General features: G+C 37.1%; 1 protein-coding gene across 5 annotated transcripts in view; it reads right to left on the minus strand.

The window, feature by feature from the left end:
* The window catches only part of pparg (peroxisome proliferator-activated receptor gamma), a 35259-nt gene extending 16948 nt beyond the window's left edge, over positions 1-18311 (minus strand). The window contains exon 1 of one of the 5 annotated variants that reach the window (XM_058373186.1): positions 15951-16082. Coding sequence is in view for 3 of the 5 variants with exons in the window: in XM_058373182.1 (XP_058229165.1) it covers positions 18000-18243 (244 nt within the window). In the remaining 2 variants the exon portion in view is untranslated. Of the gene's footprint in view, positions 1-4682; positions 5341-7771; positions 8375-14664; positions 14891-15950; positions 16083-17999 lie in introns of those variants that run through there. The other 4 variants (XM_058373184.1, XM_058373185.1, XM_058373183.1 and 1 more) reach the window with 4 other exon arrangements.
* Positions 18312-20623: the final 2312 nt, after the last annotated feature.

A 20623-nucleotide genomic window follows, 5' to 3' on the forward strand; every position in this document is an offset into this window, starting at 1 on the left:
ATTTACAATAGAGTAATAAAAATGCACACAATCGTAGATCTTTTATTTACTGCAAAGCAAAATCACGGTGAAGAGCACAGGGTTGAACATAAACTGAAGTCTGACGTCATTTCTATTTCCTTTTCAGTACAAAAATAAATAAAAAAATAAAAAATCCATTTAAATCCCTCCATATTGATCAGCAAGATTTTACACAATCAAAGCCAGCTGTTGTGTGAAGAACTGCTTTTATAGCCAGATAGTTGTGCATATGTGTGTCCCACGAGGGATTTATAAAGTTGAGCAAAAAAAAAAAAAAGATCCTCCTGCTTTTAATATTATCTCTATGGGAATTTTATTTTAGAATGTACTCTGGAAATATCAGTGTGTGAAGCTACGAGGCAAAAAAAAAAAGAAAACAGTCCAGGTGACAAACTGAACTCAAACAGTGCCTAATATATTTCTTCAATAATCCAAAAGTAGCTAAATTGTTGACATGGTTCCCAGCAATGTTCCTAAAATATCTATACGCTGCAAGTATATTTAGAATCTTCTCCATTTAGAATTCTCCTAGCCTTCAGTGTATGAAGCTGGGGGGAAAAAGGGCCAGGTGTCAAATTGGACTTAACCAGTGCCCACTCTATTTCTTCAATATTCCAAAAATAGCTAAATTGTTGATATGGTTCCCAGCAGTGTTCCCGAAATACCTATACGCTGCAAACATCCTCTCCTGAACGACTTATTTTTTCCCTTCTCACCTTAATGGAATGCGTATGAATGAATGGAATCTGTGCAGAATCACCTGGGCACGCTTCTGCTGAGATTTTTGAGGAAATGCTGGGCAATAAGAACAGTCTATTCTTAGCACTGCCATGACTTTCTGTCCCTAAAGTATCCACTCTGAAAAGTAGTAAACATGTTCCTCACGGGGCTTTTGCTCCACTTGGAAAAACAGGGAAGATACAGAGTCAGGCGTTTGGTTTTGGTGAGACACATCCTCCCTTTCCCTCAATGTATTTTCTCAGTGGTGATATTTAGTCATTGCATTCTGTTGGAAACCACAGGTTTATCATCCTAAAAATGCATAAAAAAGAAATGATAACGTTTCATTTGGTCCGTTTGCTATGCTAAGCTGTTCTTTCCGACAAGGTCATCTAAATAAAGAGGCCCTCGTGTTGGCTCATGTCTTATGAGTCGTGACCGTTTAGGTATTGAAGTGACGGTAACAAAACATGATGAACAAAGCAAGACGAAGGAAATTCAGCTCGTGTGAAGAACAGATAATGAACGCTGTGGGTTTCGTCCCACTCAAGCCTGATCTTGCAGCGTTTAGAAGACAGATAGACGGTTTGACACCAGGATTGGGGGTCAGTCTTAAAACAACAGATTTGTCAGGCAGTTTTATGACTGACCAGCTCGGCTGATCAGTTATATGTGCATTAAAGAGTCGCACTAGAAATTTGTTTTCTAACAAATTAAAAAATCTCCATACTGGTGCAAGCTTGAGGCTAGTAGCACGCCATGAGAAACACTTATAAAATAAACTTTCCTAGATTTATTTAGAGGTTACTAAATCAAGCTCTGTGTATACCGAAAGGTTTATACATTAATGTTTATTGGCTTCTTCTTTACCACTAAACTGGACTGGTTGCTAGCCAGCCGGCTATCTCGACAACCATAAACTGGACTAAAAAAAAAAACAGTAAAAGATTCAAAGTTTGTCATACAATCTAATCTACTTTCCTGACTGAATGAGTACTATGCTCATTTTTGTGATATAATATATTTTCAGGTGATATTTATTGGCTGAACGCTGCTAAAATGAGTGCTTCTGTTGTCCGAGCTGCGATACAAATCAACCTGAATGTGATGGTATGTCAGTCATGACAACTGAATTTAATGGACATTTATTGATGGGAATGGAATATAGGTAAGTTTGGTCTTAGCTGATTAGATCTGCTATGCTGCTGCTGCTTGGTGAGTATGGAGACTACCCTGTTGAACCAGCTCAAACACAGTGATATAAAGAAACAAACCCCTGCAGCAGAAGATCTAAACAGGTGGTGCTCAGGAGGAGGAGGGTGACGAGCAATATCTCTTGCTGAACGCTGAGGCCGAGCCTCGGAGTTTAGTTCAGATAATAAAGGGTTATGTAGATGGGGAAGCGCGGCGGATAGGCCACGACGAACCAATCAGCGCGAGGGTAGAGTTTCATGACTGAACTAGACATGAGTAAAAGTTTCAAAACATCGTCTACTTCTATTCAAAAGACAACAAAAGCACAGCAGTTTCTGAGGTTCGTTTTCTTGTTTAAAAGCAGCTTTGCATGTGCCCTTCTTGCTTAAAGATAATCCCAGACACAAGTTTCATGAAGTTCAACTGCAAACGCTCTCAAACCGACTGAGATATATAACTAATGACGTCTGTGTAAATCGCGAACGAGGCATAAACAGTATTTATGACAACTGTGCTTCTAGAGTCTCTAAATAGACGCACGTTTATATACAACTCGTTTCAATGTTCTACATTAGAGTCAGTGTCCTTCAAAAAAGGGTGTGAGACGATTTTCTTTTGAGGGCTCTGCTTCTGTTCATGCAAGAAAGTTATGGAAAAGAGTTGCTCACAGAGTGTGATGTGAAATCTTTTCCACAGGGACAGTATTGCAACAGAAATGTAATGTTTTCCGTTAATATTTCCTAACAACCATAATAGCCAAGCCAAGGCGAAGGAGTAACAAAAAAGATTTTTCATGTTATATTCAAAGTTGTTAATCTCCCACACTGATGTATATATTGTTATTAATGTGCACTGCTAATGTTAAAGTGTCAGGATTGTAGACGGTATGGGACTGCTTCATGCCAGACAAGTTTCTTAAATAAATACATAAAAATAAGAAAAACACTGACATCAAATTATTTGCTGTTAAATGGCTGGAAGTGGATTGTTCTAGCCAACACCAGCAGCAACAGAGACTATATGAAATAACAAGCGTTAAAGCTGGCGCTTATTTCTTTCTAGCTGAGTCTATAGACTCAAGAAAGACTCTGTATTACTGGCAAGTGATCACAAAAAGTGACAAACCCGCTAGATTTAGGATCCCAATTTAGTTCAGCTTGCTTTGCAGACCCTTGCAAACTGCATCACCAGAGTTGCACTGCAATGTGTTGCATTAAGAATGTTCATGTGAAAGACAAAAACATTGTAATAAGCATTAACAAGGATTTGTTTCTCAATCATTAATTCCATCCATCTGTTTTCTGCACTGCTTATTCTACACATGGTTATGGGAAGCCTGGAGCCAGAAGAGACTCAGGGAACAAGGTGGATGGGGTGCCAACATATCACGCAGGGAGAATGTGGAAACTCTGCAGACACAGGACAGAGGCAGGAATCAAACCCCTGACCATGGAGGTGCGAGGAAAATGTGTGATAACCGCAAAGTCAGCCTGCCCCCCCCATTTATGTTTTAATTGTTTGTTTTACAAAATGCATTTTTTGAGCGACCAAAAGCAAATTGGTCACCAAAAGCAAAACTGGGCATGCTCTTATGGTGGGGGGGATAGTATACTCTCTCTATGCTGTCAATCACAGATACACTAGCCAATCAGTGAGCTTGTTAGTGTGGAAGGGGGTTGATTAATGTTTTCCCTGCACCGCAGCACGAGCAGCAGTTCAGAGGACGTAAACATTCAACCTTCTTCGCTGTCATATGACAGGGTTGGGAATTGGCAGATGACCAAATTGGCACGAAAAATATGTACAACAATGTAATAAGATTAACAAACTACATAAAGGACCAAAGTAAGGAACAGTAACTTTTGCATGGCTTGAACTAAAGAGGCAAGTGGCAAATTATTTTCACAGGGCTTGCTATTCATAATTACAAACTTAAATAATCATGTACAAAAATCAGGGAGCACAAATATATACAGTATATATACAGTGACAGTGTTCCTGTGTGTAATCATAACAGATTTATGTCATGCTATAAGGCACAACCCTAATAGCTTCATAACAGTAACGCTGAGGTACTGATCTTTTTCTGACAAAAAATTTATACTAATAATAATAATAAAAGAAGGATAATTTCTAAGAATTATTCTGTACATTATCCAGGAAGGATTCTTTGTGACGGGAAATAATTTAGTTCATTTTGGTAAAAAACAAAAATGCTTAGCATGCCAGTGAATGGTTGTTTAGGAAACTACACATAGTTTGTCTGGCACTGCTGTAAGAGTGTAGTGTTAGCTGTACAGTTGAGCTGTAGCTGTACAGTAGCAGATCATTCCTGCGCTATTGTTAGTACTAATGTTTATTTCGTGCATTTATTTGTGAGCCATTCTTTTCTTCTTGAAAAAAATATGTTTCTGGTCAATTGATGGAAACTAGTGTTTATCAGTGGTCACTTCTTTAACAGCTCTGTCATGCCTGGATTTTTTCCCCCACACTTCTAAGAGCAGATCAAACAACCCAATCTTAAACGTAAAAATGAATGGGATTTTCTAAATCCAAAAAAGTACTTAAATCTGTCAGCTGTCTTTTTCCCGCACTTACAAAACACTTTCCAGGTTGTCAATAGACATTTAATTTACCCCCTTGCATTCAATACATAGAATACAGAGAAAAACCCATTCTCACATGGACTCGAGACTCAAACAAACGTCCAGTAATTAATTAAGAATCAGTGAAAAAATTTCACTTACCAATCTGACATAATTCAGAGAGCGTGTAAATGCACGTATGAGGCTGCTGAATCACGGATGTCTCTGTGTCTCGTGGTAAAAGGAGCAATCGTGAGCACACAAGAAGTAGAACCAGCCTGACGACATTCAGCAACATCTACACATTCATCAGTGGAACGATAAGCTCACCGGTCTTTCCTGGTGGAATTTCTCAAAAGACGCCACCGCAAAACACTAAATACGCAATACCACGGTCACAGACGTACGTCCACTGCTAATCAACTAAAACGCTCATTTAACTGCTGTGGAATTCTGTCTTTGCAGTAAAAGCAGAATGGAGTGAGACTGATAGTGTTCAGAGGACATACGTTGGATTACAGGTGGCTAGATACAGACGGGCATGATACACCTGTAAGATATACAGTACGGTGTTATTATATGATCTGGCCCCGAGAACATAACTGCAAGATCACTCCAAGAATATTTTCTTACAAAATGGTGCTTGTGTTTGCTTAAGGGTAATTATGATATGAATCGCTGTTATATGCCTGTGGTAATCCTTTCTGTCTGACTTCTAATATATGTATGTACACATTGAGCTCATTGAAGTCATTTAACCTTTCTCTTTTATTCGTATAAGCTTTTGTTTGCGCAAGGGTATGTCTGGGTTCTCCGGCCCGACACTATTTTGCTTGCTCTTTTTTTTTTTTTTTCTTTTTTTTTTTTTCTTTTTTAATTTTACTTATTAATTCCTTCTTTTCCCTTGTTTGTCTGCTGCATGTTCGTAGGTGGTGGGTGGGACTGGGTAAGGTGGAGGTTCAAACCATTGTAGTCACCTTTGTGTGGCCATATTGTGTGCATGCGCATATGTGTGTTTTTTTTTTTTCTTTCCACACTGACTCTTATTGAACACACTCTGGTTTCTCAGAAAAACACAGAACACGACTTACGATTATAGAGTACGGCTGTCGGTACAACACTTTCATCAGAAAAGGCCATGACCTCGAGGCTTTGTCATAGCGAGCTGCAGAAAGAGAAATGTGACTTCCTGACATCAGTGCCAGCGTGAGTGGCAGAAAACTCTTCCCCTCTGCCGCTGTCTCTGCCGTGCCCTCTCGCTTTGAGACTGAACCCAGACAATAAAGCTGTCACGCCACCCACACGGCTACTACTGAACTTACTAGGCACACATTTGAAACTTTGATGCAGCAATTATAATACACAGGTTCAAAACCACATTCTGTTTGGCATGGATTTGTCTTTGCTTGGCACACGTGAACTCTGATTTTTTTTTGGTCTGATTACTCAGAAAAGTCTTTCCTCAATGGGGAACTCCTGAAGCATATTTCTCACTTTTACTCCCTGGTTTTGGTGAAAAATGATTCAAATTTGTTTCTCCTTACAGGATGATTAGTATTTTAACTCCCATATCTAAACCCGTTCAATTGTTCATTAAAAAAAATAAAAATAATAATAAAAAAAAGATTAAAAAAAAACAAAACAAAAACAAATCTGATTCTCTGATGCTGATCTGCTGGATAGAAACATCTTACTTCCATGTTTTGAAATGAATCAGGCAACAGGATGCGTTTTGAGGCGTTTTGATGAGTCTGATGTCTAAAAATCAGGAAACAGGCACTCTCGATTTCTGTAAACGTTCTCTTAGAGTTACAGATAAGTAAGATAAGTTGCAACTCAAGACAGAAGGAGGATGAAGAACTCTCTGAGTAGCTAACCAAAAAAAAAAAACCCAAAGCTTGTGGTCGAGACCACAGCATTAAGGAAGATTTTGGCCATTAAAAACAAACAAACAAAAAAAAAAACAGGAAAAAGTCTCTGGTGTTTATACAATATTCAACACTACTGAAAGATTTTTGACATAGAATGATTGGCAATGAAATGCTAAAAAAAAAAAAAAGAAAGAAAGAAAAAAATAACTAGGAAAATATAATAAGGTATTAATAATAATAATTATTATTATAACAATAATATTTAAAATATTGTTTTATTTTATTATTTTTAAAAAATCCAAAAATCAGCACTGTTTTTTTCCTTCATATTTTGCATATATTCTTCTTCTTCTTTGGTAAACATTTAAGTATTTTATTTATTATTATTATTTATACTTATTGCAGTTCTTATTTTTGCTTTTTAAAAAAATTATTATTAATAATAATAATAATAATAATAATAATAATACTTTGTAATGCAATATTATATATCTGGAATATTAAAGTAAAGAAATCTGCTTAATCTGCTAGATGTTTATACACTTGGTCTATTTTTACTGGAAAATATTTAACTGAAAAATTATCTAGCACTAAAATGGAAAAATATTGCTGGTCTCTCTCTGATTTAAACACTTGTAGCACACAACCTACTGTTTATTAGTCTTGTCGTTGGTACTAACGCTGTCTAATATCAGCTGCAAGACGAATCTGAGCTTGCATCAGCTGCTTCACCAGACAAGAGTCCTCACCTTTAATGCAGGACGCATTCAGTCTCACTTCGACGCAAGAGCCGACAGACGACTACGAATATAAAGATTCGATAGAGCCTTTGTTTAATGTCCTAAATTACCAATAGTGAGTTTGTTGCAATACTACAATGAGAAAAAACAAACAAAACACAGGGTTCAGCTCAGGGATGATCAAAAATCTTATGGAGGAATTACACAATAAACTATACAGTGTCTATTTCATATGAAAGCAAGAGTCTTTGACATACACCAAACTAATGTGAAAATCTGAAAAAGCTACGGAAATCAGAGTCAAATCTAAGATACTCATCTTGCTGTACCTATATGAGCTATCTCTGAGAAGAGTAAAAAGCCAGGTTGGACATCAGGATGGTCAGCGTGGCCATAAACATGACTGTGGTGACATAAATCACATCACTGACAGCTATTACACTCTAAAATTTAAACAATTTATTATTAGTAGTGTTATATCCACTGAATCCTCACATGCCACAGTGTGCCACAGTGTGCAACAGTGTGGGTGGCGTGACTCTTGAATCAGTTCACAAACCAGAGTGACAATGAAAAACAGTTCAAACCAGAACTAAAAATTTTGAATCCAAATGATAATGATCGAAAAAGGATTACTCACCCCCAAACTTGAGCTTCACGCCCCGAGCCACTTAACTGAGTTTCTCGTTGACACTGAGCTTCGTGATCGCTGAAGATAACTTTTGGTAACTGGGCAAGTGGTTCCACCAAATTGAACAGGAACTTGATTTTTACACTGCATGGCCTCAGCAAAAGAGCAGACAGCTAACCATCATGTGGTTGTGCTGTGAGGTGTTCGGCTAGCCAGATGACTTCCTGTTGCTTCACCCACTGCTTTTCTGCTTTCCACTTCTCTTTACAGAAAGTTGGATGGATCACTTCTTCCCCTGGATAAATTTATAGCGTAAAGCTGACGTAATAAATTGCTTTCTCTGCACTGTGACATTTTCAGAGTCACTGCTGAGAGGCCCTGAACTCTGATCTTATGATCATGACAGTCACAATGACCGATAGTAGCTTTATGAAATGGCTTGTCAGATTATTTGTGTGTGTGTGTGTGTGTGTGTGTGTGCGTACGCTTAGGTTCTGCATTTGTTATTACAAAACTAATAGTGAAATATGCGGCATTTTTGCCACAACCTTACATACTGTAGTTCTGACACAATGTTCAGCTGATTAATACACAGGTATTAAGCTAATAGCCTGAACGCCTATTACTCTGCAACTCTCATCCTTTCTCTATCACTCTACAAACAACAGATTTAAATGTTTTAAAAAGCACTCATATCAAAGAAAGTTAACAAACTGGAATGACTGTTCGATATATTACACACTAAGCATTTGCAAATAATAGGCAGTGCAGCATCACGTTTCTGAACACACACAGTATTAATGTTATGTTACACACCAAAATACCACCAAATTTCCATTCAAGATGAATCTGCTCAGGTAGGATGCATTTGTAGCCAGCATGACTGCCTCTAGTTAATAAAGGGCTGCCCCATATGGAAAGAACCATCATGCTATAACAAGGTTTTGCCCAGTTTGAAGGAGCTTGGCATGCATCTTTCACACAGACAGCACTCTCATATTCTGTGATGGGATAAACATCTGAAATAATGGCGCAGTCTTCACCCTTACTGAGAAACAAAGCAATAACTAAAGTTAACCGACTGCATAGTTTTTAAAGAATATGGATGGTATGTCATATAAAGCATTTATGTGAAGTAATTACATAGGTACACGCTTCAATTCCAGGAACACTAAATCTAAATGTTGGGTAATTTACTATAATTTGTCCAGTGGGTATTGCTAAAAATAAAAGGACTTGTTACTCGAAACTAAGGTATAGATGTAAAAATGAGCAAAAAGCTGTGTCCCAAATAACTATGCACTTACATTATACACTCTACTGTCTAGTGTATCTTTTTAGATGGAAAAAGAAACTTTTTTTACTAACTGGAAGTAAAAGTTGTTTTTCCCAGTCGACGGCACGTAATGTGTCTACTGGGGTGTTTTCAGCCATCATAAAATTTTTCCTCATTCAATGTCAGCACCTGCTAGCCCCACCCCTCGACCTCTATGTACGAAAGCGGCAACCGTCGAAATGTCATTCCGCACGCTGTTTTTTCGGTTGAATAAGTGCGTCATCCGAGTGCTTAAAGTGCACTTCTTCTTGTTGGAAGAACGCACTAATTACACTACTTATACTATAAAATAGTGCATAAGTATGCGATTCGGGATGCACCTACAGTTTGTAATTTGAATAATTTTTTGTGAGGTAATTTTGTTAAAGGCTTTTGTTTTTAGCACAAAATTTTGTCCATACAATGCAGGTGCCCTGGTCAAAACTCACAAATTTAATATAAATTTTAATAAACATTAAAAAAAAGGTTTTTATTTGGGAAAAAAATGTCAGTGTACAGCTTAGAATCTAGGCCTCTACAATTGCTGCTCATAAATTCTAGCCAACAGCTGACTGGACATTTACAGACTGCAATTCAAGCAAATGATCCTGAGCTAGTTCATCAGCTGCTGTAGACCACAAACCAACACACACACACACACACGTAAGTACATTGCAACTCCTCCATCATTCCAGCACATGACTAATCATGATCTCATGCTCTTGAATTGAAAGCCCCAGAGAAAACATTAAAACACACACAAGTACATAACCGAGGACGGATGTTGAGCAATCGTTTACCTGACCATTCTTACTGGATCTTAATGACAAATATGATCTGCCGCAAATAGCGTTTCTGGAGAGTGTGTAGGACACCGCAATCTTTATTGTGTAGCTCCTTGGGAATTTGGTCTTGCACAATATCGGAGGACGTGAACTTTCCCCCAATTGCTTTTAATAGGCATGAGTTAACGGTTGATGCCTCTCCTGAGGTTTCCCGCGCTTCCTCAGCTTCCTCAGCGGATGAGGAAGGGGCTTATGCGAGTCAGCATGGCCTCAAACCTTGCGCACTAGAGGAGGGCTCTTCCCTCATTCCTCGAGGTGGACAGGAAAAAGGAGGGACGCTCAGCGGGGGATTCACAGTGCTGACCAAAACCATGTGGCCGTGCTGTTCCTGTCCAAACACTCTGAGAAAGGTCAGCTCGCTGAATGATGTAGATGACATTCCCTATGTGCGGCAAATATGTTTACTATCGTTTCCGACAATTCTGTACAAATGTCACGCTGTTGAGAACGCATCTTATGCACTTTATGAAACATTATGTACTATTCGGTAAGCAAACATGTCGAGTGTTTTCCCAGCCTCCGTGGGCTCGCTGTCAAGACGAAGCACTTTGATAACCTCCAACCTAATTGAATGGCATTTTATGTAACTGATATAACTGACGCACACATTCCATCTTTGAATGTTTGTTATTAGACCTTCCGATTATTTTTTATTATTCCCATATTATAATTTTAGATCTATCTATCTATCTATCTATCTATCTATCTATCTATCTATCTATCTATCTATCTATCTATCTATCTATCTATCTATCTATCTATCTATCTATCTATCTATCTATCTATCTATCTATCTATCCTACCTGTCCAGACAAACGTTGCGGTTCATGTAAATTGTGTTTTTTATTCTATTTTTACTTTACACACAGTTGGACTGCATGTCCTACTGTATATGTGCCAAATATATTTGAATTTGAACCCTGAGATACAAGACCAACAATCGCAATAGGTGTATTTCTTTCTAATTCAGTCCACTTCTGCATGTCAAACACACAAACAAACCGCCAAAGTGTGTGATGTTAATTCACGTTAACAACGTCTTCTCTCTCTCTCTCTTTTTTTTAAACGCAACACACGATTAGTTCATTAGAGGATAATTATTTCCAATGAAACAGAATGCAGAATCCAACAGGGCGTCTTCATATCTCCACCGAACCACCTTTCGAACAGCGCCTGCAATTATTAAAGTGATAAAAGGCAGGGATTATTGTTATAATCCCTGTGACGTTGTGTGCATTCTCTTTAGAGTTCGTGGAATACTCCACGTGAATTCATTTAATTTTCAGCTTTTAATTGTGGCTTTTGGAGGCGCAGGGAGGGAGGGGGGCGGTTGGTGGGTGTTTGACCGCAAATGGTTCAGTTACTTTAAGTCAGTAACTTTATATTGTACGGTAGTCAAAAGAACCAAAGCAACGGCGAGATCAAACAGAAGAGAATAACATGGCGAAAACTGTCACAAAATTCTTTATTCATTTATTTGTTTATTTATTTACATTTCTATCACACGGGGAAAAAAAGATCAGATATATGTGTTGCAACCTGAGAATAACCCATCAATTTTTCTTTCTATAATACACCTTTACGTCTTCTTATTATTCTTATTCATATTCATAGCAGTCATATTGTGTCTGTATTCATATATTATATTTTAAAATATATTTCCTGTACATTTTCCCCATTTCCTACCTCTATAGTTGAAATTGATTTTATTGTAGTTCTATTTTTGTTCTGTGTTTTTTTTTTTTCTGCTTTTACGACGTGTCGGAACGGTCGGAAAAAGTATTTGACTGCAATGTCGTAAAAAAAAAATAAAATAAAATAAAAAATTGGAATTTTACTTTCAGAAAACAGATATATATTTCCCAAGAATGATGCAGAAATATTTCCTTAAAGCTGTAAACCTGTCTAGGCTTTCTGCGAAAGATAAAATTACAGTAAGCCGATCTTAGGTTTCAGCAAAAGAACGGCTATAGGCTATGAATAAAGAGTCTGAGTAGTATATTATTATCATACGCTGGATTTATGCTATACACATGATTTGTTTGATGTTAAAAGAAATAAAATAATAAATAAACAAATGGTTAAATAAATAAATAAATAAATAAATAAATAAATAAATAAATAAATAAATAGCTAGCAGTTGCTTTTAGGCAATCAGTGAAATTGGAAAAATGCAACTTTGTCCCTTTTCACCTCGTCCCTTTCAGCCAGACCTTAAATTGCTATAATTGTGATTCAAACCTTTATATATAAGAAAAAAACAACGTAAAGGGATTTCCCAGTATGCCACCGATATCGCTCACTTTTTTCCCTCTCTTGTCTGCCCCCATAAGGGTTTGCCACAGTAGATCATTGATCCGCATATTTGATTTGGCGCAGGTTTTAGCTAGATGCCCTTCCTGATGCAACCCTCACATTTTTATCCGGACTTGAGTCCGGCACTGAGGCCACGCTGACTCGTAAAACCCCCCGGCGGCTGTGTCGGTTCCTTAATCAGGAATCGAACCTGCGCAACAGCAATGAAAGAATGGGAACCCAGCCGTGAGAGCGTTGAGCTTTTATTTTTCATAATACCTTAAATCAAAAAACATCCTAATGAGTTAACTTGAAACTGCTGGAGCATCTCAACACAAATGGATGCTCTATATGATTTCTCTAGATCTCTAGTTCAGTATTATAAAAGCACTAATGGTACCCAGTAGGTACACACCTTTGAGTCATAATGATATCATGATAAGAAGATACCAATCTCTGTCTCACTCGTGAGAAGACAATGTTTCGTATCAGATTAATTATACTGCAGCAAATAAATCTGTAACAGCAAGCGCACTAAAAATGCATCAAAGTGTCCAGGTCACTTTCGCTGAAGTATTTCATTTATATTCATCCTTTAATCCTGACACTATGATGGTTTTAGAAAACCTCCCTCACATGTATGTCAATACACTTTCGTTTCATCTGCTGCTGACAAAAGTTCGACTGTGCATGCTCACTTACAAAAGAACTGCTTGCACTTGTTTGTTAGCAAGTACATTCAATCAAAAATTGCCAGCATTGCTTCAAATTTTGGCATGTTCTACACAATTAAAAATCAAGCCATGCAGCATCCACACACCATCCACTCGTTAAAAAAACATTCAGAAGGTAAGAAATTTATTAAAATGTATTACCAATTTTAGCATCAAATGATGTGTTAACACAGACTGTCAGGTACACCTACTGAAACCCTCCACAACACACACACACACACACACACACACACACACACAAACATGCACCCACACGCACGCATAACCTTTTATTTAGGTACATCTATCTCCATATTACATCGTGCTGCAAAACCCAAAAAGGAACAAATTCAAACACTGAACTGAATCCACACACCACAGGTGCACATCTGCACTTTAAATCTTTTTTATGAGCAAACCATAGCCTCTAAGCGTACAGTTGCTTTTTTTTTTTTTAATTATTTACTGTGTCAATAGATAAAAAACAAACAAACAAGCAAACAAAAATAGGCTTATATTTTCCTATTTACTATTTTTTTAGGTATGCATGCATGTATCTATCTATCTATCTATCTATCTATCTATCTATCTATCTATCTATCTATCTATCTATCTATCTATCTATCTATCTATCTTTTTCCTTATACCTATTTACATGTATCTGTCATCGAATTTCTGGATAGTTATGATATACATAACTATATGTTGTTTCAATTCAATAGAAAAAGCCTATATATATATATATATATATACATATATATTGAATATTGAATTGAAACAACTATATATATATATATATATATATATATATATATATATATAGGCTTTTTCTATTGAAACAACATATTTACAACATATATATAAATATTGAAGTTAAAACTAAAATCTAACAAGAAAACCATATATCAGTATATGCCACTATGCCGTCATAACACAAAACACTTTTGGTCGGTCGATGAAAAAAAGGAAAAAAAAACTTCCATTTCAGATGTCATGCAATGCTTTTTCTTTAGAACCTGGCATGTACCTGCGGCTGTCTAAAATTTTCTGCTGATAGAGATATTTTTGATGGGTGCTACTGTCTTTCGCTGGTGTTTTTTTTCTTTCTTTTATTTTTGTAGCTTTGCACCTTAATTTGATTATTTAAATAAAATCCTGCGACCCGAATTTGCTAGCAAGCAAGGCAAGTGCAGGCTGTTGATTTTAACACTCACGTCTGTAACCTCGCTGAGAGAAGCACCTGGCATTTTTAAAACGTGAAAATAATAGGCGAGTAGTTCACGTTGGTCTTTTGGAGTCTATATTACTGTTTTATACTGGTGGGATATAGCAACAGTCATTCGTGATCGCAGCGTACTACTGAAATGGCTCAAGGTTTTCAGGTGGTCCTGTCTGTTGTACAGCCGATATTTTGCGGAAAGAAAAAAGAAAAGAAAAGAAATAAAACAAATATTTCAAAGCTACTCTTACCGGAAAGCTTTCTTCGTATCTGTTAAACCGATTCCTATTCAAGTTTTCTAAATATTTTAGCAGCGAGGCTTCTTAAAGCTAACCGAAAAAGTGCTGATGTTTCTAGTTGAATATTTAATTCAAAGACACAGGAATATTTCATATTCAATTCATCAATTATACCGTGAGATTATGTTCACAACATAACTACCTAAAGCTTTATTCTATATTATCCCTACATTATCACAGCACCATTGTTTCGAGAGAACATTGCTACATACTTACCTGTCCCTGTCCACACCAGGCGATGTTTAAGCCACAGATTCTGCATGAAAGCTCTATCTGCCATTTTTTTTTTCTTTTAAAAAATCTTCTCCAAAAAATTATTTCGCCTTTGAACGAGCTGACTTTGTTCTAGTAGCATACACGCACAAGCGAAAAAAAAAAACCAAACAAACAAAAACCCAGGTGCCTACATAGGCAGCCTCCTCCCAAATGGAACACAGGGATAGTGACAGGATTCACTAAATATCAAGGTATGCAAGCAATTATCAGAACAGGCAGAACAGCCAAGGAATCAGATCCGCCTAATCAGCAGAATATCAGTCCTCCTATGTGTTGAAGAGGTTGTGTTACAGTCGGAAGGATTGGGATGAAGAACCAGTAGACTTCTATTTACACTTTATATTTTTTTCTTCTTCTTCTTATTCACGATGGAAAAGAAGGCTTTTCTTTTTGAAAAAAGTGTGCACTCTAACACCATCCTGAAACTCATATTTATAACAAAGGCCACACTTGACGAGTCACAACCACCCACATGCTGCCATTTAACCAGCGTCTATTCACAATTTCAAAGAAAAATCGCACGATCTGCTGACACCAGCAAGGCAAGCAACCTGAGGTTTGTTTTAGTGGCGTTTTGTACTAGAATGTGTCCAAATGTAAACACTACTTCCCTCCGATCGCTCTGCTGCACATTTATAACAACAGAGCAAAGTCCATCACGTAGTACGTCATTTATATAACACGTCTCTGTCTAAATCTCATTCCACACGGTGTTACTTTCTTCACAGGCAACACACACACACACACACTACTTATGTTTATATCCTGATAATAGTTATGTTTATTTATTTATTTATTTAAAATTTTTTGATATTTTAATTGTTGCTGTGTCTTTTGCTGCCTTCTTAACCAGGTCACTCTTCTAAAAGAGATTTAATCTCAAATGAATTTAGAGGTTTTTATCCTGGTTAACTAAAACTAAACTCATTAAATCTTCATGCTAAAACACATAGAAACAAACTTGTGCTTTTGCCTGGACAAGTATTTCAGCAATAGATATATTACCTTATTACACAATCTATAATCAGAATATTTTGTTTTTACTAGGATAGTGTCCGTTTTCGACATTAATGTATTGGCTGCTACAATCGCATGCCTCATGCACGAGGGTGTTTCAGATTTAGATTTTAAGGAAGAAATAATGAAATCAAGGTCACATAAATATATATATATATATATATATATATATATATATATATATATATATATATATATATAGCACCTACCACAAAATTATGTATTACATATCGCCATCCCTGCTGAAGTTATTGGTAGTAATGGTAGCTTTTATTTCCTGTGTATAGGGTGTTCCTTAGAATTGAAAATGCTGTACAAAAGCAACACAAGCACAAAAAGTGAAAAAAAGAAAACAAAAAAAGCGGGCTCTAAACTTCTCCAAAAGCTGAAGATGGTTTCGTTGGCCCTGAATCCACACACACCCATGCCTATACACATACCCACACCCATAACCCTACCCCCCCACTGCACACACACACTCACACACAGCAATCCGACAGCAACTGAACCAATTATTTCAATAACGCTCTTTATTGTAATGATCTACCGTAGCACCATATTTAAAATATCATCATATCAAACGAAGAGTAAAAATAAACTCTGTTCAGGATGTGATTTATATAAGCATGTCTTATTAATCCAGGTAAAAGAATAAATTCCATATGAGTAATGACCTCTGGTATATTAACAACGTTCAATGCCCTGAACTACTGCTTCATTTGTTGGTTGCACAATTCGGTGTCACAAGTTTTTTTTTTTTTTTTACCAGAATTTCTTTAAATAGTGTCCTGGCTCCTGATTGTGGATGTCACAAGAGTGACTTTGGTTCTGCTGTGATTTGCAATGTTCACTGCCTTTTATTATAGGCATAAACTAAATCATAACACATTATCAGAAATTGATAAGAGGAAATGTGTGCCTGTGTATGTGTGTGTGTGTGTGTGTGGGGGGGGTACGTAATCGAACACATTTAACACACACACACACGTGCCCTGCGTGGCCCACGCACAGCAGTTTGGAACTGACTTTAATTGATTCCGTGCAATTTTTGTTGCTCTTACTGTTACTTGATTCATCTTTCTAATATTAATCCAGTACTTTAACATAATGACAATAATATAAGGGTGACCTTTTAGTGACTTACGATTGACATTAAAGAAAAAATAACTCAACACATTGCTGGCATCATCGAAAGAAACAATACTCACTTTGTGTGCCTTGCGATATTGGCTGAGGATTCACCCTTGCCAGTAAATATGAGTCAAGTTTTATGCAAGAACATGAATATAGTCTGGAGTTGAAAATAACCTTTTACATAATCTTAGCCTCACATATAAGCCTACGTTAATCTTGTGTAAATGAATCAATTAACAATGTAAAAAAAAATGAAGGTCCTTTGTATTAATATATATATATTCTTTGTTATTCATCTATTAGAGCGATACTCTTTTGGAACTGTATAAAAATAAATGATGATCGCTATTTAAATGGCGCTCGATGATTTAATGTTTATCATATGGTAATGGATTAAAACATCACTGAAACAATATTGTCCTAAAATGTTTTATGGGCTGAATAAAAAGAAATCAATCGTGACTTCCTGCACAAAAAGAAACAGCGAACGTGTGACAAACCTGACAGAACCAAGAAACAACAAAAATCATTACACAGAATTCAAGCTGCTTTCTGTGTATGCATTATCTCTATATATGTTTCCATCCTCTTTTGATGCACCCCCAAGGGTTAAAGGTCTTGGCCAAGGGCCCAACAGTGGCTTTCTGACAGCTTAGGGATTTGAACTCACAACCTTCTGGTCACTTACAGAGAAGGTTCTCCTCTGAGACCCCTTCTCTTTTTCATGTCAGTCAATGTGTAAATGATTTCTCAAATGCACCTTACTTTCATATCTACCTTTTTAAGATTTGTGCGGCCAGATTGTTTCCCGTCCAATACCCCGATGGTAATTTGTCAACATGCTAAAACTGACGACCTAAGCACCTGAGCAGGTACTAATCACATCCACGTGTATAAATGATCTGTAACCCTTGTAAACACGTGTCAACTATGAAACAGCATTAGAAAGCTGACTGTTGTTTCATTTTTTTTGTTGTTGTTGTTGTGATCATTAATACAAGCTCGTATTATACACAGGATAAACTTACTTCTGAAACTTTCTGAGTTTGTGAAAGCTAACACACACACACACACACTCACGCGCGCGCGCCGGAGTTTGAATGTTTAGTAAATGTAACTCTCACCTGCGTGTGTGCGTTTAACGTGATCTCTCTGCTCTCTTCTCTCTTCCTTGGTGCTGTGGGTCCACACCGGTGTTTCTCCACCTCCGTTAACCGTGTAACAGTCCGTGTTGGCGGTTACAACCCCTGCTCTGCAACTTTTATTGAGCTGAAGTGCTGTGGTTTTATCGTCCGATGGCAGGTGCTGCCGCTGCGCTGATGCTGAGAGCAAAGCTTTCTGTGCGCGTTGCCAGATTGGGTCCAGCATTCAACCCCTACAGGGGCGGTTCTTGGATTTTATTCATAGGGGAGGGCAAGAGGGGGTATTAACAAGGTGGACTAGCTGAGGATGTAGGCTAGACTTCAGGGAAAGTAAGCACATAAGTAATAATCGATACAATTTTGGCTCAGACAACTGTTGCGTAAATGAAGCCAGGGTCGTGTAGGGAATAAGGCATCTCGGGGGAGGAGTGTATGTGTGTGTGTGTGTGTGTGTGTATAGAATAATAAACAATGTTTAGCTATGCGCGTTGTGGAACAAAGTTTCAGACTTCCTGTTAACGCTTACGTTATAACAGCTATTCAGCTATAGTACAATCAGTCTTTCCCTAGCTTCTCTTTCATTCTCTCTTTGCCTCTGTGTCAGTATTATACAAGAAATCAACTAACTTCAGAGAGTAGTGTGTGTGTGTGTGTGTGTGTGTGTGTGTGCTGTTATGGAAAAATAATCAACGACTAGTGTCATGATGTGGGTTGTGAAACATCTGAGAGACAAGTTACTTCCTGTTAATTCTTAGGTTATAACAGTTATAAGCAGTCAGACCTTCTCTCTCTTTCTCTCTCTCTCTCTCTCTCTCTCTCTCTCTCTCTCTCTCTGTCTCTATCACACACACACACACACACACACACACAGACAAATTCAAATGCTAATGCTACGCTCACACATACAGGAACTTTATATTCAAGCTCATAGCTGGTCGACTTCCTGCGACATGAGTGTCGATTAGATGTCTAGCAACACAGCAAAGTTGAGAAAAGAAAAAACAACACAACATTTTTCGAATGCTAGTTGCACCACTTACTAATGAACATTTTTATTACAATAACCAGTAGTAGGAATACCTACTGGAGACTTCATAATACACTATGTGTGGCCTAGATCACAGGGACACTAGAAAATCTTTGGCTTCTGTGAGCTGATGTATGCGAAAGAAGGTAGAGAGCATTTCTCCTCATGAAACAGTTTGAAAAGTTGGCTGATTTCAAGTGTCTTGAAGTGTCAGTCTTCCTGGGTGGAAGCTGCTGGCTGGTGGGTGGGAATTGGTAGATGAATAAATTGTGGAGAAAAATGGGGAAAAAAAGAATATTGGGAGAAAACATGATGCACTCCAAGTCCTCTCTCTTGGAGATTTTCCTGGGCTGCAAAACGTCCTCTGAAAGCACCCTGAGATTACTTTCATCAGTGCTAATCATCTCCTTCCAGAAAACTCTGGAAAGACTCTAGATCCAGCTCGAACCTGACCAGGATACAGTAGTTACTGATAATCAATGAATAAATAATTATTACACATATAAAAGAATTATTTGATGTAGAAATATAAAAGTACTCATGTCAATTTCAGATCTGTTACTCATTCCCATTGAGTTTAATCTTTTATTTCCTGTTATGGATGCTTCGTTTAAACTATCTGGAATGGGTTAAGTACAAACGAGGTTACCTGTGTTGAAACATATGAAACATATTACAGAAAACTGTAGTTTTGTACCTATGTGTAAATAAGAAGCAAAATAACAGCTATATATATATATATATATATATATATATATATATATATATATATATATATATATATATATATATATATATATATATATATATTCCAAACCAGCCATGTGTAAATGTAATCTCTTCCCATTTAATTGTTAAAGTGAATGTGAGAGGGGTTTTTTTTGTGGTCAAAAGTAACTAGAAGTAAGGGGGAACACAACGGCGGCAGACATTTTAATTACGGCTCCTGCACTCCTATCAGGTCTTACAATCTTCCCCAAAATTCACTCTCATCCAGGTAAGAACAAGACCTACAGTACACCAAAGCTACCGTTTCATACCAAGCACGAACTGGACAGAAAAAGTGTACAATCTGGCAACCCTGACCTTTCTCCTCCCTACACATGAAGCAATGCTATAGGGTCTGTGCCAGAGTCTTTTAGTCAGACCGCTGTGACCAATTCTGGTGTTTTCGTTTTGTATTGCACATAACTTAAGAGTTTTTTCTTTTTTATTCTTCTTCAACATCCATTTCATTATCAGAGTATGAAAACTAAAGTTTGTAGGGTAGGTAGTATGTGTAAACTCATTCGTATGTTCCTGTTAATTAGTTCTAAAAACACTTTACCTGCTGTTGATATTATTACCACACATTTATACACATTTCATTTGCATGAAACCAAATGCTTATAAAGGATTTGCTAATTAAACGTAAAATAAAATCTCAATAGCAGACATTCCTGACTGGAAAAAACTCTATTTCAAATTCTCTTCAACCCCCAAATGGATATAAATGGACATTATAAACTATATGTCGATTTCTACTCATAAATATTTGCATTCATGGTGTTTATTTAAACTGCAAATAAAAATGATACAT

The sequence above is a fragment of the Hemibagrus wyckioides genome, linkage group LG21 (assembly GCF_019097595.1).
Source record: "Hemibagrus wyckioides isolate EC202008001 linkage group LG21, SWU_Hwy_1.0, whole genome shotgun sequence".
Taxonomy (NCBI): domain Eukaryota; kingdom Metazoa; phylum Chordata; class Actinopteri; order Siluriformes; family Bagridae; genus Hemibagrus; species Hemibagrus wyckioides.